At 37.6% G+C, this 21,914-nt stretch overlaps 2 protein-coding genes across 2 annotated transcripts; one reads left to right on the forward strand and one right to left on the reverse strand.

Annotated features, from left to right (window-relative positions):
- Positions 1-30: 30 nt before the first annotated feature.
- On the forward strand, positions 31-5,897 carry LOC135471281 (DNA excision repair protein ERCC-8-like). The gene is made up of 5 exons (XM_064750449.1): positions 31-276; positions 751-976; positions 1,602-1,819; positions 3,226-3,326; positions 3,976-5,897. The coding sequence occupies exons 1-5, from the start codon at positions 104-106 to the stop codon at positions 4,461-4,463; spliced, it is 1,206 nt and encodes a 401-aa protein (XP_064606519.1). The 5' UTR covers positions 31-103; the 3' UTR covers positions 4,464-5,897.
- Positions 5,898-5,972: 75 nt separating this feature from the next.
- LOC135469604 (histone deacetylase 3-like) lies at positions 5,973-21,252 on the reverse strand. The gene is made up of 14 exons (XM_064748102.1): positions 21,130-21,252; positions 19,307-19,389; positions 18,442-18,584; positions 17,950-18,031; positions 17,458-17,514; positions 16,533-16,588; positions 15,708-15,841; positions 14,819-14,899; positions 14,360-14,433; positions 13,613-13,677; positions 12,638-12,786; positions 12,008-12,087; positions 11,498-11,658; positions 5,973-10,165 (listed from the first exon to the last, which is right to left on the reverse strand). Exons 1-14 carry the CDS (start codon positions 21,191-21,193, stop codon positions 10,093-10,095), a joined length of 1,302 nt encoding a protein of 433 aa, XP_064604172.1. The 5' UTR covers positions 21,194-21,252; the 3' UTR covers positions 5,973-10,092.
- Positions 21,253-21,914: the final 662 nt, after the last annotated feature.

The raw sequence follows: 21,914 nt of genomic DNA on the forward strand, positions 1-21,914 counted from the left end.
TGCACTTTTTTAACTAGAGAGCGGGGCTGTCACAACAGCATGAAACGAGAGTGGCACAAAGTAATGGGAAGTTTAAGCGACGATATTGGAGAAAATAAGTAAAATGCTGAATTTTTTACAGTGTAGACAGTCTGGCATAGACGATCCATTGCTGATCAAATGGGCTGAGTCGACGAGAAGGGCCTTTTGTCTTGGATTAAGTCGCCACCGCGATGTTCAGCAAATCCACTCTGGTGGGATTAATACCCTGGACATTGATTGTGTGGAAAGGCGATAGTAAGTCCCGTGATCATAGGCTTGTTCAAAATATAGGCAGCAAAAATGAGAGCGTAATAGTTAGTTTTTAAAATGATTAACACAATGCAACACTGTAGTTAAAAAAAAAAAACTTGAAAAGAACGTTCAATTTAAAGATAAATGCGTTTAATTGTGCATGCGTGTGTGTGTGTGTTGGGGGAGAGGGAGTCAGGTTTTCTATTGTCAGGGCTTCATTATACCATTTGGTGACATTACAAACCTGAAAGAGGAAGGGCAGTCCCTACAAAGTTCAGTTTTCTCACAGTATATAAATATTTTTTTATTTGATTGCTGTGTATGCCAAACTTTTTGGCTTATTTAACAGCAGCCAAAGTTATGATGGGGCAAACTGGAGAAACCCATGACCATCAGCATGTTGCTGACAGATCTTCCCAGGTAAATGTAAATAACATGAATAATGTTGTTAATCCATTGTCATTACTTTTTCTGCAGTATGCTGTCCGGGGGATCTGAAGGTGTCATTGCCTTATACGACCTTCACAATACCAGCGGGGATATCAAGTTTACCTGTCCAAGTGTGTGTACAGTGGGCAAGTCTCATCGTCATGTCCACAAACACAGTCTGTTGACCGTCCAGTGGTACCCGCTGGACACAGGACTCTTCACGTCCAGTGGCACAGACAAACTCCTCAAAGTCTGGGACACCAATACACTTATTGTACGTATTAAACTATGACAAACTTCAGATTGAATTGTGTCGATAGTTGTTAAACTACACGAGTTCCCGATTTTGCATTTATAATGTAAATAAAGCCACATGGGCAGTGGCTTGGCCAGTTGTAGCTCTTTTCACTATGGTCAGAGTCTGCTTACGTTCCAACTTGACCGTTTAAGGTAACACTGTAAACTTGTGTATTGAGCAGATGTGGGCCCAGTTTCACAAAGCCGTCATACATGTATGATAATCACACATATAGGACAATGGCACAGTAATAGTGGCGTACAAAATATCGTGCAACAGATGTACAATAAAAAATGACCTACACCGCTTTATGAAACTGGGCCCTCATACATACATACTTAGTGGTAGCCATCATAATTCTTTCTCTCGTCATACATAGATGCAACTGCACAAGAACCATGTATAGAAATTGTACAGTACAACATTCATTGAAGACCACTTGTCTTTTGCCAATGTGGTTTGCTCACATCATGATCTGTACCTGAGTAATTTGCCAAAAGCCTGTAGCTTGCTCTCATTTCTCCACTCATTAACCCTCCTCTTGATAGTGAAAAATTCTTAAGTGTAGCGTTACACAATTTACATGTGTTCTCTTTTGTAGCCTGCAGATACATTTGAGTTCAGTGGTATTGTTTACAGTCACCACATGTCCCCAGTAGCCTCCCAGCACAGTCTGCTGGCTGTCGGGTGTTTAGGGGCCACGGTGAAACTGGTGGATCTCAAATCTGGCTCAGCCATTCACAGGCTCAAGGGCCACAAGAAGACGGTGTTTGCTGTCCGCTGGTCAACAAGAGATGAGTTCATTTTAGCCACAGGAAGGTTAGTACACACTGTAGCTAGTTTAACATTGGTATACATTCTGCTTCACACACTTTAACTTACAGGAGCAGGTGAATATGGGACTGTTAAGATTTAACGCAATAGCATCATGGTGACTTCCTTTTACAACACGAGAGGGGTGATTATTAAATTTTAATATGGACATGAATATACAATAATTGATATTATCTAAAATGGACTTCTGTTTCCTAAAATATTTAGTTTAGAAGATTGTTTAGGTAAATCAGTAAGTGAATGTCATCTTTGTGGATAATTTTGAATATTGTATTAACTCACCCGTGTTAAAATGCATTGATTAGCCCTCATATGCTGCAAAGCAATGGCAATTCATGGAACTAAGTCACCATGATGAAGTAACGTTGAAATCTTGAAACTCCTGTATTGAATGCCCTAATAGGTGAACTTTATAATATGACAGGAATTTTAAATTAAATTTGTCAATAATTTCCATGGCCAAGATGGTTAGAGTGCAAGTTCTTCGGAATGACCCACAAGCCTCTTACCAGTGTGGTTGGTGTGAGTTTATGTGACAGCAACCTGCGGATGGTTGTGGGTTTTGCCCAGGCTCTGCCTGGTTTTCTTCAGCCATAATGCTGGATACCATCATGTAAGTGAATTGTTCTTGAGTTCAGCGTAAAACACCAAGCTAATAAATAAATAAATCAAATTAATCATCTCCAACTCTCTCTCTCTTTGATCTCAGTGCATGCAAGTAACAAGCTGGCCTCATACTTCCTTTTTTTGTCTCTGTTCTTAAGCTTCTAATTGCTTAGATGAAGTCCAGCTGTCCCGTTTTGAAAATTTGTCACTATTTAATATAAATTCTGCATAACAGCCAGTCCAAAAAATGTACTATGAAAGATGTGGCCAACAAGAAATAAATCAAATTCAAATTGATCACAGTGGATAAATGGTCCTGATGTTATTGAAATTGATTAGGACATTTGTGATTGTTGTGGTCAGGGCATGTAGTACTTACAGGATTCTGTGACATGCACTTTTGTTTTTGGCAATAAAAAAGATCAGAAATAAACTCAGTGTGTGATGACATCAAATAATATGTCTTACATATGCATGTAATTTGTAGAGTCATATGTGTAGCCCCGTCAAGTTACAGCCCTCTCAAAAACTGCTACAGTGTTTTTGAAATGTGTTGTTTGTGAGCTCTCTGCTATATTTTGCCTGACTTCCATTCAGTTAATGGGTAGAAATATTTTTTTTTACATTTATTGCCTTTGTTCATATGGTTTGTAATGACTAAAATGCTAAAGCTACAAATAAATATTGATTTAATATTTATATAGCCAAATCATTATTGACTACTGGACGATGAACAGTGCATGTTGTTGTAGTTGTGTTATGTGCTATATTCTTAATGCCTTCAGTGAAGACAACAATGTTCTGCTGTGGGATGTTCGCTCAGCAAAGAGCTATCTTATGAGCCTAGATCAGCATAATGGAGAGGCCAAGTCAGATACAAGAAAAGGTTTGCATCAATCCAAGTCAAATTCGCCCATGGCAAAATCATGCATTAGAACAAAATTTGAATGTTATCAGATAGATTCGTGTTACATGTCATTGTCATTTCTGGAGCTCTTTAGCAGGTTATGTCAGTGCTTCTTTGCATTACTATCCCACAATAACTGACAACAACCAAAAAAAACCCACTTACAAACATGTAGCAACTTCAGAAATTATGAAATGGTCAAACGTTGTCTTATGTTTTGTCGTATAAACATGCGAACAGGTTTGGGATATAAAGAAACGTTACCACATACAATCAGTTAAATCGTTCTTATACAAAATTCGGATTTTAGTGTATATTTAATGAATTCCATGATTTCGTTTGGTATTCGAAAATAAAAAAAGTTTCTAAATATTATCCCAAATTGATGAAAGTGTGTGTGCAGGCTCATTTTGTGCAGTCTTAGATCAAGTTCAGAACACAGACATATCCCTTCCTAAGTTTTGTTTATCTCATGATTTCCTTGATGCTGAATGTTTATTGGCTTCAGAGCAATAACTGTGTCCAGTTTTGATAAAATGTTGTGTTAGATCCATTTTCTGCTCCCCTTTGAAAACCATGTGGTTGTATGCATACCATTCTCTAAATTAGGTTGCTTTTTTTTCTTCAGGTGCAAGTTCTCACAGTGGGCATGTGAACAGTTTGTGTTTCAGCTCGGACGGATTGCATTTAGTGTCCTTTGGCACAGACGATCGCATTCATTTATGGAATACTACCAGTGGTCGAAACACAATGGTGCATTACGGGAAAGTCACTAATGAGACACGGAAGGGCATCACAATGTGTGTGTCACATAATTGTAAACCCGACGTTCTATTTGTGCCCAGCGACTCAAACATTGACGTGTTTGACCTTTTTACAGGGGTCAGACTGAATGTTTTACGTGGACATTATAACCAGGTCAACTGCTGTGTGTTCAACCCGGATGTCCAGGAGCTGTACAGTGGGGGAAATGACCGTAACATTCTCGTGTGGCTGCCCGAAACTGACACGGCTTATGATGACCACCTTCGGGAACAAAAAGGGCAGCTGGGTGCAAAGAGAGGAGCTATTAGTCACCCTGCAACTGCAGATGCCTGGAGTAGCGATGAAGATTAAGGCACATACTCCAGGAACATGTTATGGTCAAGGTACCAAATTTTACAATGAGAGGGAAGTCTGGCGGGGCAATGAAGGTTGAGGGACAGAGGCCTGAAATATAGAGAGGCACAGGTACCAAAATGTACAAAGGGATGGGCTGTTTCGGTAGTCTGCTGGCAAATGCACGTCAAGTGTAGCAATGAAGATTGAGGAACAGACGTCAGGAACAAGGACGTCAAGGTCAAGACACAGGCACCACAGTGTCAAAGAGGAACAGGTTTTACTAGTCAAAGACAAAGCAGTGATGAAGATTGTGGGGTAGATGCCTGGCACAAGGACATGAAGGTCAAGACACAGGCACCACAATGTCAAAGAGAGAGACTGTTTTAGACTGGCAAAGACAGAGTAGCAATGAAGATTGAGGAACAGATGCTCGGAACAAGGATGTCAAGGTCAAGACACAAGCACTATGATGTCGAAGAGTGGATTTGAATGTTGAGGGCCAATATGCACCCCGGTACGTGGGAAGGTCTACTGCAACCTGCGGATGGTTGTGGGTTTTCCCTGGGCTCTGCCCGGTTTCCTTCCACCATAATGCTGGCCACCATCTTATAAGTGAAATATTCTTGAATACTGCATAAAACACCAAGCAAATAAGTAAATATGCATCCAGATCTGCATGTATGAATAGTGGGGCTGGTTTAATAGTCACCTGACCAAGGATTTCAGGATTGAATCGGGAGTGGTATTCAGGATGTGAGGGACATACGCATGGCCATGAAGCTCAAATATGGCATCAGGGTAATGAGCAATGCTGTGTTATGACTGCTGAGAGCTGTTTTGGCCTGCAGTGAAGAAAAGGAACGTTCTAAATGAATGAACAGAGGGTGGCAAGTTTCACAAGGATTCATTTCTGGTGAAAAGATGAGTTCAAAGATTTTTGACTGAAGTCTTGTTGAATTTGTGAATCTCTCAGAATTGTGCTTCTAATAATAAGACAAACAAGTCTGATGGAGATTTATGAAGATGGTATCAGAACGTGAAATGCAAGGATATTTTTTATTTGCACTAATAATGTGTAAAATGCAAAAAGGAACATGATCTAGAGAAAGCTGGGGGTGAAGCCCTTGTGGTTCTGCAGCCCCTGCACATGTAACTTCTCTTGATTTTTCACAAACTAATCAGCCTTTTGTACAACATTTACAATTCGTGTTAGTTAGTAAAAAAAGTTAGAACAAAATCCCATGATATTGTAGGTAATTTGTTATATGCTTTATGTATACATCTTTCCATATGAAAAATATTCATCAAACCAGTAGATTCTGCATTCTAAAGCTTGGAAGCACAACAAGAGGATGAGCCACACAAAAAGGTCCGAATTGCAGCAGAATACATCATTGTGTACTACATAGGTGATTTATGTTCACATATACAACGATAATTGTGACGTAATAAAGGAAAGAACAAGAGTTCATAGGTTTTGGACAGTTTTATTACAGGCTTGAAAGGATTTTAGGAGTTCCCCATTGTTTGTTTATTTTATTTATTTATTTCATTGGTGTTTTATGCTGTTCTCAAGAATACTTTACTTACACAAACCCCTGACTATCCACAGGTTGCTAGCAGACCTTCCCACATATGGCCAGAAAGGTTGCCAGCGTGAGCTGGACGAACTCACAGCGACTGCATTGGTTGGAGTCTCCTGGGTAATTGCGCCATGCAGGCGTTCTAAGCCCCTCAGCCTAAAGGCTGCTCCCATTGTCATTTGCTTGTTTCTTTGTACAGGTTTTGCTGTGAACAATATTTTGTTTGTATGAAATATGACACCACCCTGACATATTTATAGTGCTTAGTGGATCACCAGACCGAAGACACCAGACGATACTCCCCACCCAGTTTCATAATATAGACGCCGGGCCAACCACATCTTGGCCTGTTGCTCTTCTACTGCCAAGCAAGGAACATACAGTACCCAGGCAAAAGATTTTTAAGTGTTCAGTATTACTAAACTGAGGATTGAGTTTCGGAGCTCTGGATCTACCACACTACGCAACTGATGATGGTCCACTTGTCTTTTTAAATGTGATAGTGTTGACCTCATTTGTAACTGTAACCTGAGTTTATATCATGGTCCCAGTTCCCTACACTCAGATCTAGTAACTGCTCTTAATACTGACTGGTGGCTAACCAGATCTGGAGTAACAACAATTTTCTTGCAGTCAATCTGGTAGCTACTACCGTTACTGACTTGTCGCTAAATATACTGTAGATCTGGAGTAACACCAATCTTCCTACGGCTTGATCTAGTAGCTACTCCCTATGCTCACTAGATCTGGAGTAACACCAATCTTCCAACAGTCAGGTATAGTAGCTGCCACGTATACTGACTTGTCACTGAAGCGATCCTCTCTTCAAGCATATCCAATGGCAGCTTATTCACTGGGATGATCAATCTTGAGTACCAGTCAGAATTTGTTTTAAGACACAATTGTGTGATGCAAAATGCTATAAAGAGACAACTTCACTTCCCTCAGAAAAGAAGCGAGATTTCAACTATACAAAGAGCAGATGAGCTCAGAACAGTTTTAGCTTCAAATGTACCAAGTGACAAGTCAGCTTTAATAGGGTTGTTTCAAGCATGACTCACTAACATCTACTGGACAGCAGTCAGGTTTATTGGTGGAAGAAACCCAAGGGCCTGGAGTACTCTAAAGCTTCTAATTTTTGGGATAGATATTAGTAGTGTTGAAAGTAGAATATTACATTTTCGGAAGCGTAAAGATATAAGTATGTTGTTCATTAGATGGTCTAACCATGTGAGAAAAAAGAACCTCAATATTCCTGCTACATTTACATATACATATGTATTGTCTAAAATGAGGAGACCAAGTGTCCCAAATATCTGAACAAATAGGGTAAACCACCCTTTACCAGGTACCTGACCAACCGCTTGACTTCAAGTCATAGTGGAACATGCGAGTGCTGGATTTGAATATGGAACTCACCGGTCAAGGGCCCAAGATATTCTTTGAGCCATTGCTTTACTCTTCCCAGCCAGCTTAGACCCTCTCAGCTTCAGTGAGACTCAACTTTGGCACGACTGAGATTGAATTAGGCTCAGCAGTTTTATGACGAGAAAAACAAATTGCTTCAGACTAGTACAATGTTTACTGTGACATGATGGAATGATGATATGATGGCTATTGGCCATGTTAACTGATGTACATGTATTATGATGTATATACAGATGGAAAAACCTTCCAATAACAATTGGAATATGAACAAAATGTTTCAATAAATATATATGTATATGCAATTATACGTGATAATGGATACAACTCTAGAGAATTGCCACTTACAGAAGTAAACAACTTACAAAACACTGCACCTTTTTCACCTCTTCCCTCCTAAGGAAGTATAAGTTGAGGACAATGAAGTGCTGTGAAATATGATAAGTTGAAGTATACACAATGTCCTCTCTGAACTCCCTTGCAATAAACCAACTTTTAAATCTCTAACAGCACCAATAAATCCTGAAACAAGATAAGTTAAAAGCTGTATGTGTGGTCGTTTGGGTTTGAATAATATAAAAAGGAAGCCAAATACAGGTGTGTCACTAAATGCAGGTAGTTAGGCTGCGCATAATGTATGTGTTCTCCACATAATCAGTCCATTGAAACAACTTAATGCAGAATTACAGCCTGCAAGATCCGACTGGTCATAAAAAGATATTTGATTGGCTGATAACTGATGTCATTCAAATAAAAAGACACACCATTTCATGTGACCCTCATACCAAATGAAAACACAGACTCATCCTAACGCTATTTAGTAGCAGGCAATGTTACATAATGTATAAGAAATACATTTAGTTTCACACAGTACATCTGACACAAAAAATAAATGCCTCTGAAGAAATGAAAATGCCTTATGAGTCTAAAACATACATGTACATATATGTTCATTTCCATTTCATTTTTTAAAAATACAATGATGGATATTCCCCTTTTCTTCACTAGAATGGCTGGTTAACAGGTACAACCTTTAACTCTACAGCATGAACACATCCTTGTAATTAAAGCAAACATACACCTAAGTAAATGCACTGAACAACAGAAAAATAACAACATAGGAACACATATCAAATGTACACTGATAGATATCAGAGAGATATTTCGAAAAATCCATCTTAACAATTCACTTACATAATGCTGCGGTCTAATGAAACAGTTTAGTATATTTTTCTATGATCTTTCTTTCTATGGTTACACATAGGCTATTTTCATCATGAAAAGTCTTTACTTGAAAGAAGTCATGGAGATTACGGTTGCCACTAAGTAAATTTCTCTTCTTATGACATTCCACTCTATTTACTTGATTGTTGCTTAACCCCATACTCATGAATTTTGTCAGTAACTTGTCAAACCCCATACTCATGAATTTTGTCAGTAACTTGTCAAACCCCATACTCATGAATTTTGTCAGTAACTTGTCAAACCCCATACTCATGAATTTTGTCAGTAACTTGTCAAACCCCATACTCATGAATTTTGTCAGTAACTTGTCAAACCCCATACTCATGAATTTTGTCAGTAACTTGTCAAACCCCGTACTCATGAATTTTCCAGTTACTGATGGTGGTAAGTTTTATAGGAGAAGGAAACCAGAGTGGCCAGCATAAAACACGACCTTTGACAAGTTACTGACAAAATTTCCCACATGTGACATACAGATATGCACAATATACTTGGGCAAGACAAATACTGTAATTCTTCAACCTTTTCACATGTTTGCAAGGTGTTTACAAGCATGTTTCAAGGCATTATTCTGTGTAGACTGATAAAATCATACTTTTTGGGAAATTGGCCAATCCAATCAAAGTAGTTTTCTCTCCAAAATCAAATAATTAGTGTGCATAAATTGCACTGAAAGCTGCTCTTTCACATGTGAAAAGGTTGGGGAATTTGGGTAGTCTTCCAATGACCGACTGATTGCACAACGTATTCACAAGTTTTGTCGAGTTTCTGAAAATTTAGTATTTCATCAATCCTCAATGAGGATGGTAACACATAACGGTGCCAATATGAATGATTACAAGGAAGGTGGGCTGCAGGTGCTCACTTTAATCTTGAATGATTTTAAAAGAATTATTCTCTGGCTTGGTATCACAGTAAATGACCCCTCAAATTTCACAAATGATTAAGTAGTACATTCTGTCTGATTCTAATTTTATAGCATTTACCTCAATTTTTTGCCGCAATATTTTAGGTCATTTACCATATACACCAAACCAGTGGTCCTCAATTTAATTTCAATTTCAACAAACTATATGGACCATAATCACTGTAAAGCTAATCTAGTTGACTCAAACAAATTTATCTTGTTGGGCAAAATGCAGATATCCAGTATGAAACAGTGCACATTTAAGACTGAACAGGAATCGATCCAGAATAGAGACTGTAACTTTGTTGCGATCTTGCACACAAGATGGTTGAGAAATCAGTCCCTGGACTGGTGCGGCATTGATGGCTGTTGAATTTATGACAGTCATTCATTGAGAAAATCCATCACACAGAGAGCTCAACACACATTTCACACTTGCACATACATAGAAATGATGATTTCATGATCTTGTTTACTGTCGTCACTAGACATCCAGCAACGAATCGTCTTTATCGTTATCTTTGTCTCCATCATAAAACTCGTTTGCTGGCTCCACTCTGAGTAGAAGGCAAAAAGAAAAAAACAGGATAAATTTATAGACTTGCCAATTTAAAAAGATGACACAGCTCTCAAGCTGGAGAAGCTTGGAATTATGAAAATATTGTCTTCGGGTATCTCCTGATAATTATATACTGCACATTTTAACAGGACACTTTGATACAACTATTGGGAAAATTACCACATGGCTATGTTTCATACCCATATTTCAATATTCAGAATTGCATATATCTTGCGACATATGGCTATGTTTCATACCCATATTTCAATATTCAGAATTGCATATATTTTACCACATATGGTTATGTTTCATGCCCATATTTCAATATTCAGAGTTGCATATATCTTGCCACATATGGCTATGTTTCATACCCTTACTTCAATATTCAGAGTTGCATATATCTTACCCCATATGGCTATCTTTCATACCCTTACTTCAATATTCAGAGTTGCATATATCTTGTTTTATGTTTCATGCGAGGGAATAATAAATATGTGTCCCCCACTTGGAAATTGTCAAAGGAGCAAATGACTGTGACTTATCCGTTCAGAACTTACCAACTAACTCATGTTGTTGAGCTAGTGTGAACCTTTAATCCTTATTTATACAATCATTGGATGTTGTAGAGTGGAAGCTCACGCTTTGTCGACTCAAGGCAGCTGATGCACAGCAAGCATAGTTGTACAAGTATTCGTATTCGTCAAGAGCTGACAAAACACATTGCTTCACTCTCCAACATGCAATGGTTCTTTAATTAGACTGACAATTAACACTTTCTACTCTTAGACCAGACAGCTTGTCCATTTCCTTTGTGCCTTATACACCAGAAAGAATATACACATGTACAGAGGAAGATGAAGAGTGTAACAGAATACAAAAGGAACAATTCAATATGTTGCAGCATAGTGATGCATTTACATTTGTGGCACATTTTTTGCTGAGCTTGCAATGATATCCCACCAGGGAAAGAAAATCTTACATGAGGTATAATAATGTTTCTTTTAAGCATGTGTTGAAGTTTCAGTTTCATTTTTCTTATTAGAATATGAAGTTTGTCCTCTGAGTCACAAGGCTGTCTTTAGTCAAACTAAGTCTTAACTTCTGACACGATTCCTGGGCTTAGATTTGCACAAAAACCCAAATTTCAACTTCTGTCATGAAGATCTAAGACAACACTAAGTACTGAAATAAAACTCCTTAAAGTGATCCATAATTTTAGGACAGTATTACTGTTTTGAACTTAAGACTAAGTCTGACATGAGTGTGCCACAGCCTTGTGATGTAAGGTTGATGTACAGGTTGCTGTACAGGTCATTCCCCGAGTCCATACCTCCTGTCCACCTCATTCTGATGGTTCCTCACGTCAGGGTCAGATTCCTCCGTATTATCGACGGTCAGCAGATCCGGGGGCACGTCCTGCATCTGTACGCTGGGCGCATGGTTCAGGTTCTTAAGACTCTCGTGGACAGTCTGCCGAATGCTGTCCAGGTACTGCCAACAGTCAGGGTACAGCTCATCAGGGCTACATTTATTTATTATTTATTAGATTGATTTATAATACCATACTTAACAATTAAGCTGTGACCAGCAATTCTAAAAAGTCTAAGTCCCACGGTACATAAAAGTTTGGACATGCTACCCGTCAACATGGGTTATTCATTGAACAAGGGGCATGCATGAAGACTGCAGACTCAATTTTCAATTTTTTTTCAATTACAAGACGGCAGCCATTTTTATGGGTGCAGCAATCCAGAGTTACATAGATAAACCACAAACATTTCATAAGTTAATGACAAAAATTTTGTGCCTGAGACATACAGCTCAGTTTTAAGACACTCACCTGTTTTGAGTTAAGATTTTCACGCTTTGTTGAAATGTCAGGGTGTAGAAGGAAATCAGGAGCAAAGTACTCTAGGTATTCTGACAACAAAAAAAAAATCATCACTGATAACTGACTGGTTTATATAAAATAAGACACCCATACTCAAGAATTTCATACCATGTAGGTTTGCTTTATGAAAACAGACATAACCTTAATTTACTTATTTATTTATTTGATTGTTGGTGAATATTACCGAAAAGAATGTTTCATCTACCAACACCATGTTAGCTCAAAACTAACAACTCATACATAAAAATAGTAATATGGTATTTCATCGAAAGCTTACCATTTATCAAGCGACACATTTTGTTTGATTCTGATTGATTCATCCACCTCATAGTGCCATTGGAAGATTTTTTTTAAAGCTATTAACTTCTTTCCAGAAAACTTTAGTTGTCATCAAAACTATCATTTTAAGGCCTTTATGTGCTTCTGAAAATGCATTTTTCATACCAAACTTTAGATGAAATACAGTAAATCAGTTAGTAATAAATTCTTAAAATGGCACAGCTTGGGATTGAACCTGAAGCCTCCGCGACAAACATAAGGCACATGTAAATATTCCAATGCCTCTGTATAATTACTAACCATTGAGGGGCAGGTCATTACTGATCTCATCGTCTAGCAGTACAGCAGTCTCATATGTCCAGCATCGTGCTACATTCCTCTTTGTATAACCTCCCCCACCCAGGACCAGCATGGGCAAGTTATAGTCCTTCACTACCTTTACGCACTCACTGCAACAGCATCAACACATATATTGTTCACTTGATCCATGTTTTATGCCATATGAGGCAAGAATACTTCACGTAAATAATAGCATGCAGGTTTAGAGATAGATAGATATATATATATTTGATCAATTTTATGGTTGAAGAAAACACAGAGCGCCTCGGGTGATAAACCGACCTTTGGCAACCCACTGACAACCTTTGTGATGTCCTGATATACACATCTATTGGTGGCAGACAAGTAATGTTTATTGAACTGTGAAATGGTCAGGGGAGCGTTGCCAGCAGTTACTGTCGACATTTACAATGTCCCAAAAGCACCTTATGATGCCTGGCAAATGACCTCAGGCCCCAACCTACTGAACAAATGATACAAAGAGCCACCCTAACTGCAATGTGCTCTAAAAACATAAAATTTGTGTTCATGTTGCTATCCTTTTAAATTTATCATGACTTTAGCTACAGCTCTATATTTATTTATTTAGTTAGTTTATTTGATTGGTGTTTTACGTAATACCAAAGAATATTTCACTTATACCACGGTGGCCAGCATTATGGTGAGTGGAATTTGGATAGAGCCCGTGGGAAACCCACCACCCTCCGCAGGCTATCGGCAGACCTTCCCATGTAAGACCAGAGAAGCCACCAACATGAGATGGAATCACAGTCAGTGCACTGATGAAAGGCTCTTGGGGTCACTGCACGCGCTGGCAAGCTAACCCCCTCAGCCACTTGCAGCTCTATAAATTGCTGTGTCTGTTTGTCTATGTTTCATAGACAAGTGACTGAATAAATGTAACTGCTGCTGGAATCACCTTGTCATGTGACTTACCCATGACCTCTTATACTGAGATTAAAACATCCTAGCCTGTCGCTTCCTAATGAATCGGCTCCACACTGCAACATATCAGCAAATAATATGTTCACATCTTACCCTTATTGTCTTGTTTTTACTGTTTTGATGTGACACATGCACATTATGACTGCGAAAAGCTGTCAAAAACCAATGATGCTTGCCAGAAGCTGGAATATTTCTAGGGTTTCACTTCTTATGTAACACTTTGGCTGCGGGCGAAATTGATATATATTTCTTCTTAAATTTTCTTCTTGTAAAATTAACCGGGCTGTGTAGACATATATATTTTGGTGATGAATTCCTACATTGTCAAAATGTTCATATGTTAAGGTTGGTCCATTTATTGCCGTATGTAGCCAAGCCTTCATTTTTGAAGAGAATAATTATTCAGATATGAAGATGATAACCAAAACTACCGCAGGCATGAAAATGATGGAGTTATGTATTACAAAGTGCAGTCTGGCTTATTCATGCTACTGTATTTGGTGTCTATCAACTAAAAAAAACATTTTCTTTAGTAACTGTGACACTGCAAATGCATATGAACCACTGCAAATGCATATTGTTCATACTTTTTGGAGAATTTTGTATGCGATCTTTTCATGAAACAGAGGGTCATCACAAACATTCTATGCTTAACTGAATGAGTTACACAGACAGAATTTACAGGAATGGTAGACAATTCAAGCAAAATTTTAAAATCATAAGGCTTGAACAACTTACCTGTAATACCACACAGGTGGGCTGGTAAAACTCCATCACAGACTGAATGACTGGTTTAAACACCTGCATGTATGCTGAAAAACAAAATGTGACACACTGACACACCTGAACACAGAACAGACTTGACAGAGTAAATATGATGGAGAAACCTTCACAATCAGTGTCTGAAAACGCAGAGTTTCATGTACACATTTTATTCTGCTGTCTGCTATCTAGAACAAACTTGTTATGACTTTCATATCCAATGGGTAGATTTTGAGTGCATCTTACATTTAAATTACGTAACATAATGAAACACTGAGTAAGAAAGCCTGATAAATCAATTTTCTCCATCCAACAGGGATAATAGTCTAAAGATAAACAGTTTTCAGGTGAAGTAAGAAAAAAACAAACACAGAGAGACCTTTCTATAACAGGATAAAAATTTTACACCATTCATTATTCTGCAATGAAACTTACTCTGATCATCAATGCCTTCCTTTAGGGGAACGTTCACTGAGTAGTATCTACCACTTTCAGCACCGATCTCATACATATCCCCTGGAGAAGCAAAAACAAAGCATTTCACCCAGTGCAGGTAAAACCTAAATCACAAACAAAACAGTTTGTGTAGGTAAAACCTAAATCACAAAAAACTGTTGTGTAGGTAAACAATAAATCACAACCAAAGCTGTTTATGTAGGTAAAACATAAATGACCAAAAGTGTGTAGGTAAAACCTAAATCACAAAATAAAAATGTGTAGGAAAAACATAAATCACAAGCAAAGCTTTTAGAGTAGGTAAAATGCAAATGTAAAAACTCACAACCAAAACCGTTGGTGTAAGTAAAACATAAATCACAAACAAGACCCTTTTTTATAAGTAAAACAAAAATCACAATCAAAACCTTTCAGATTCTGGTAAAAAATCTAAGAAAAATTTAAAATCCATGTAAAACCATGAACATGTAGAGCTAGTAGTTGTAACACAAATGAAAGTAAATACATATTGGTAAAATAGAACAGATCAGATCTACATTTTAACATGTACCAGCACAAATATAACATATGACAATACTGACGATATGAATAATTTTCTTAACTCTACAAAAACTGTCTAAAAAAACACAACATACTTTGAGGAATGATGTTTCTTTACCAAGATAAAACATTTTACAGAGGTTATTATGGGGCATAGAAATCTTTCTTCCACTGTCTTCATAGTATATTGTTCTACACTTTATACCCTAACAAATCACGCTATATATTATATTTACATGTAAAAACATCTTGTATAATAAAATGAAATAATTTTTTTTCTCCTCTGTTTTCAGCATAAGGCATAAAGATCTGGTAAATATGCTCTTACCTGTTCCAGGGAAAAAGTAGTTCCCATATTTGTGGAAGGATACAGTCATGACCCTATCAGTGAGATAGAAGGCTTCCTGTACTCCATCTCCATGGTGAATATCTATGTCTATGTACAAAACTCGTGGGTGATATCTAAAACAGAAAACCAAGTCTGACACAAAAAATGACACGCACAAAAGTGGATATTACCTGCAGATCTCTTTCTCATTCAAGGCAGGAAGACTACAGTTGTAATTGGCAATTCTAGTTACATCAATCACCTTCGGTTACTTATTTGATTGTTGTTTCATGCCATACTCAAGAATTATTCGCTTGTTCAATGGCTGTCAGTTTCATGGATGACGAAAATTGGAGTGTCCAAGGTAAAACACAGATCTTTGGCAAGTTTATAACAACCATTTCAACATATGACATAAAGGTAACAATAATGACCTCAATTTTTGCCCACAAAATTGCATTTTTAGAGGCAAATAAATGCCATAAAATATCTTTTTGGGTGTAGAAACATACATTTCTTCAGCAGGATATCATAATACCATCCGAACCAGCCTGAATGCACTTTGCTAGAATCATTAGAATTCTCTAACATGATTAATTGAGCAAGTTAGTCATGAACAAAATTTTCAGTCATTTAGGGTATATACAACATAACTATGAAAGGCAAGTGCTTCTGAGCACTACACCACAAACTGTTCCCGCATCTTCAGTTAAAAACAGATCAAACTAAATTACTCCTGACCTGAGTAAGGCTGCAAAACAGCCACAATAATCTTTTACTGACAGATTGAATGTAACTTCAGAAGAATCTGAAGGCATCACTTACTTGAGCAGTTCTAAAATTCCAATGACTATGTCATTCACATAGCAAAAGCCAGAAGCCTGAAAAAAAAAAAAGAGACAGACAGAAATAGTACATTGTTTGGGCAGTGTGTCAATTATTCTATAGAAGAAAGAAGAACGGCACGGGTTATTGATGTGAAAATTATCAAAAGTAAATACAATGGGATGACTGGGTTACATTTTTCTACTATTCTGCAAAGAGGTATGCAATTTGTAGAAAATGTTTGGCCAAAAATAAATCCAGACAGTCCATAACTTGCTCAGAATGCCAGGGCTTTTTTCCCCTTAGATTTTAGACTGCTGTGAAGTCAGTGTGGCCCTGTTCATTCATCTGACCACCAACAATGTCACAGAGCTGGATCATTTTCTAAACTGACTGATGCCACCAATGACATCAGGATATTTTAAAAACAAGGCAAGATTAGCAATAGCCATTTTCTGTACAATGCTACCCGTGCATTATATTTACAACATGTAATGAATTATTTTCACAAAGAAAACACTTTCATGTACGATAACTGGAGAAAATTCTTGCCAACCATTCAAGCCGAATTTTAATTAATCGCAGTTCACCTTCAAAAACAACCACATCTACCTTCTCATATATATTATAGGCATATAGATGTACAGATTACAGTTGAGGACAAATACTACCACCATAACACACCATTATATTACAAGTCACACATGGTCAAGAGTTCCCCCAGGCTCTGCAAAATTCCTCACACCATAATACTGGCCGCCATCATAAAGGAGAAACATTCTTGAGTATGGGGTAAAACACTTATCAGATAAATAAATTATATGAGTTGTTAAAGAATCTTAATTCATAAGAAAGCAGGAATAAAGCTGAAGGCTCAACAGATTGAGTCTTTGAACCATACATGTCCAACTATTGCCTTTTTTACCTCAAATTTCTTGGCATGATGGAGACCTCCTGACCAGTTCACAGCAATGTCACACAGCTTGGTAAAAAAAAATTAAAAGTTAATACAGAAAATTTATGTATAATTTAGACAAAATTTTACTGACTGAATTTGTTGAGGATTTAAAAAATTTATGTGAGAATCAGTTTTACAACAGAGTTTAAAAATTAGGAGGACAGATGTCATTAGATTTCCTTGTAAATAATCAGTCAAATTCGTGATCAATTGTAAATCTTAAAACAATGCAACATTTTTTTTATGTGCTCAGATGGAAAATACAATACTGTCAGAGCTGTCCGTAATCTGACAAAATGCACAAAGGAACAAAAACATCCTATGAACAGATACATATTGCTGATACACATTGTTTACAAACAAAGAATAAAATTCTGAAGTTTCATATAAAAACTTTACCAATTATGCTGTATTACAACAGGGTTATAAGGCATTAACAGAATTATTCACAGTACATACATTATGATTCAACTTGACAGCACTTTCTAATGAGGCTCCTGTGTACATTGAACAGAAGTCATACATCCCTTCAAACACAGGGCTGAAACACAAGATACACAAGCACATGATGTAATACATAAATTAAGCCTTACCCACCCGTGAGAGAAAATAGGGTAGGTCTGTAGAGATTTTTTTCTTTCATTTACTGGCTAATGAGACAGAGAAGGATTTTTAAAACATAACAATTATATAACAATGCGTATCAAACAAGAGAAAGAAGTAACCTTTGAGCCATGGATTTCTCAAATATATGAACTTACACCATCAATTTCTGAACACACAGAAACACTGGGAAATATTTTTGTATCAATATTCATAAAAGTAAAAAAAGAAACATTAAATACCAAATTCAAAATACTGTCACCTAGCTACTTTTGAAAATGTAATAATGCCATTAATTTAGTTTCCATGATATGGCCCATGTCTGAATCCCTGATAGTTATGACTTACCAGTCATCGCCCACATTAAACATACTGAGGTATTTGGTAAAGCCCTGGACATTTCGGGGTGTGACCCTTGAGAGGAAGTCGATGTAATCCTCTGCATGAAATCTACACATGTCATGAGCAGAGGCTTTGTACGGTTTGTACACCTGACAATACAAAACAATACATGTCATGAGCAGAGGCTTTGTATGGCTTGTACACCTGACAATATAAGACAATATATGTCATGAGCAGAGGTTCTGTATGGCTTGTACACCTGACAACACAAGAAAATATGTCATAAGCAGAGGTTCTGTATAGCTTGTACACCTGACAATACAAGAAAATACATGTCATAAGCAGAGGTTCTGTATGGCAATGTACACCTGTCACTACAAGAAAATACATGTCATAAGCAGAGGTTCTGTATGGCATGTACACCTGTCCACTACAAGAAAATACATGTCATAAGCAGAGGTTCTGTATGGCATGTACACCTGTCACTACAAGAAAATACACTTCATCATGTGGTCAACTTACTCACTCACCACATGTAAACTTAGTAATAATCACAAATCAATGGAAACGCACTTGACTGCAATGTACGAGCCTGAATTGTACATGTATATAATTGGTGCACACTGCTAATTTTGGAAAGACATTTTAATTCTAGCAAGCTCCATAAAAGATACCAAAATAAAAAAAGACAATCTAACTGTTAACTTATTCTTTCATAAGATTGGTGTTTCATGCCGTACTAAAGAATATTTCATTTAAACGATGACAGCCAGCATATTAGTGTGAGAAACCCAGGCAGAGGATATGCAGCTTGTTAGCCATGAACCTTAGCAAAAAAACTATCACAAAACCTGTCATACATCCACCATACCTTCATCTTTTTGTATAGCCCATAATGCAGAACTAAACAGTGTGTCAGACTAATTCGATGTGGTTTCATTGGATGTCCAGGGCCTGAAATGAGAACAAAGAAAAAAAACCTTAACCTTAATTTCACAAGAAAATGCATACTGTTTTTTTCACCTATGAAATGGCACTGTGTTCACTACAATACAAGAATGCACTTGTCCAGTCAACCCATCACATGGAGAGGAACCTTAACTGAGAACTGCAGTCTTATCACTTCATACAATGTTGGTAGATTGTCACTTACTACACTCGCATCTGCTGGCGTGTTTTTTCACAATGTAACAATTCTAAAACCAGTTGGTAACATTTCCTTTATATACAATTTTATTTCAAGAAAACAGACCCTCTATTACAACTCCAGCAAGTATTGATCCATTTTCAAGTAAAAATGTTGTTGAAATCCTACATAAATATTTCCTTCCCTCATCAAATAACTTGAGTACGACGTTAAAACCCCAAGCACTCACTCACTCAAAATAAACTTTGTGCTGTCTTGGCAAGTCGGGTGTACAGAAAATCATGGACCCACATGTTAAAGGTATGGAAATCAGCCCAACAAGCCAGTACTAAATTACAAGTTTAGCAATAGTTTCATCAGACAGTCATCATGGAGATAGAATAGAGGAAACAATTTGCATAGTCAGTTAAATGAAAAAAGGCAACTATAAAGGTTTCAGGTCTAGGCTTGTGACTGGGGTCTACATAGCAGTTTGGTTATCCACGTTTTTCACCCGTGATTTCAGATACAATGTGGATTCTAGATGCACCTAATAGGTCGAGATTGCACACCGCCATGTTGAAAAGAGAAAAGTCAACACTTGTTCAGATATTCTGAATATAACTAGTCTGAAATGGGTTTTAACGTGTATGAGTGACTGAAAAGACCCTTTTTTCCTCCATCCACACCAGTGATTGACACATCACCTGCTTTAGAGTAGATTTAGTGGACCACATTGTTCTGCAAAGTGCTTTGCAAAAATGGTCCGCATGGATTTTTCGGTTCAACGATTAAACATTAAGGCAGGTAAATATGTAGCTCTGACAATGCTACCTGTCATATAACCGTACCTGCTTTACGTGCTGTCTATCACACATTGATGTTGGGACAGATAAAAAGTGTCCTGTCCCCCTTCCGATTCCTAGTAAATCCAACACAGCTGAAAACTACATGGCCATCGCTGCTAGGCACATTTAACACAACTGCTGAATAATTTTCTGGCCGAGGTAATGCTGGTTACCAATAACTTGCATGATCAACATGGCAGTTATGTTATGTGCCTAGCAATGATGGCCATGAGTTTTCGCCTCTGTTGGATTTAATAATGATCGGAAGAGGGGACAGACACTTTTTTATCCGCCCCAATATCAATGTGTGACAGACAGCATGTAAAGCAGGTACGGTTATATGACAGGTAGCATTGTTGGCATATAGGGCTATTATCCTTTAGGACGAAGAGACGACCCATCAGAGGTAGTAAATATCAGAAATGGTTGAACATAGGACCTCAACGTTTAATTTTAATTGAACTAATGTGGCAACAGATATCTCGTCAGTTCAGTGAAAAATGTTTTACACAGTAAATGTCTGTGAAGGGGGTCAAAGACAAACTATATGCAGTAGCGTCAACTTTACAACTCCCTGTGCTGTTACATTTGTATCCCTGTAGTACATGTGGGAAAATATGAACTGAATGCGGTATTACAACAACAACAGCCAGTGCGTCTGTCACACTTTCTGTGCTTTATATGGGATTCATAAACGACATAGGTTGAAATTGTACATACCATAATGAAAGTTACCCACGTCGGGATCGTAGAAATAGGCAACAGATGGATTGTTCCTAGCCATTTCTGCTCTACGCAATTGTTTTCTCAAGCTTTAATATTTTCGAGTTTCCATTCCTATCATTTGGCGCCCTCTAACAAAGGGAAATAACTATGGAGTTGACTACAAACAATATACTTGACGTGTAATTATTTTTTATTTTATTTTATATTTTACAGCTTTTCTCTCATTGCCCTTGATATCGTTGTCATGGCATCGTGATACTGCGTCGGCTATTTTCTCTGTAAAGCCGTCAGGTACCGACTGGTAAGCGGCCCCACTCCCATTGAACCAGGTGGGATTGAACCTCGGACCTCTCGGGTGGGAGAGAGGCGCTCTGTTCACCTGCGCAAACTATACCTTCTCCTGTGACCAAGGAGGGTTTGCATTTTTTTTTTTTTTAAATGTCGTCGTGTTCAAGATTATTTCACCTTTGTCACGGCGGATCAGTATACTGACCTACATACAAGAACATAACATATATTTTGTCTGTTTCATCTCCATGTAAAATGAATGAATGCTACAAAATAAATGTACTGTATTTTTTCAGTAAATTTTGTGATTTTTTTTTTTGCAAATGCAGCTCAATTACGCTAATATTTTTTTTTCTTGTCTGCAAGAATGGTGTTTACTCAAGAATATTTCACTCATACGACGGGAGAGGTAGATCCAGGATCAATCCTGGGTCGAGTCACACCTAAGACTTTAAAAGAGGAAGTTGTAACTTCCTCGCTTGGTGTTCAGC

Source organism: Liolophura sinensis, chromosome 7 (genome assembly GCF_032854445.1).
Source record: "Liolophura sinensis isolate JHLJ2023 chromosome 7, CUHK_Ljap_v2, whole genome shotgun sequence".
In the NCBI taxonomy this organism is placed as follows: domain Eukaryota; kingdom Metazoa; phylum Mollusca; class Polyplacophora; order Chitonida; family Chitonidae; genus Liolophura; species Liolophura sinensis.

Coding starts and splice junctions, on each gene's coding strand:
- LOC135471281 (XM_064750449.1), top strand. CDS start 104: ATGCTGAATTTTTTACAGTGTAGACAGTCTGGCATAGACGATCCATTG. Junction 277..750: donor GATTGTGTGGAAAGGCGATA/GTAAGTCCCGTG, acceptor CTTTTTCTGCAG/TATGCTGTCCGGGGGATCTG. Junction 1,820..3,225: donor TTCATTTTAGCCACAGGAAG/GTTAGTACACAC, acceptor TAATGCCTTCAG/TGAAGACAACAATGTTCTGC.
- LOC135469604 (XM_064748102.1), bottom strand. CDS start 21,193: ATGGCTAGGAACAATCCATCTGTTGCCTATTTCTACGATCCCGACGTG. Junction 19,390..21,129: donor CGTGGGTAACTTTCATTATG/GTATGTACAATT, acceptor TTCTCATTTCAG/GCCCTGGACATCCAATGAAA. Junction 12,787..13,612: donor CTCAGTATAAGAGGTCATGG/GTAAGTCACATG, acceptor ATGCTGTTGCAG/TGAGTGCGTAAAGGTAGTGA.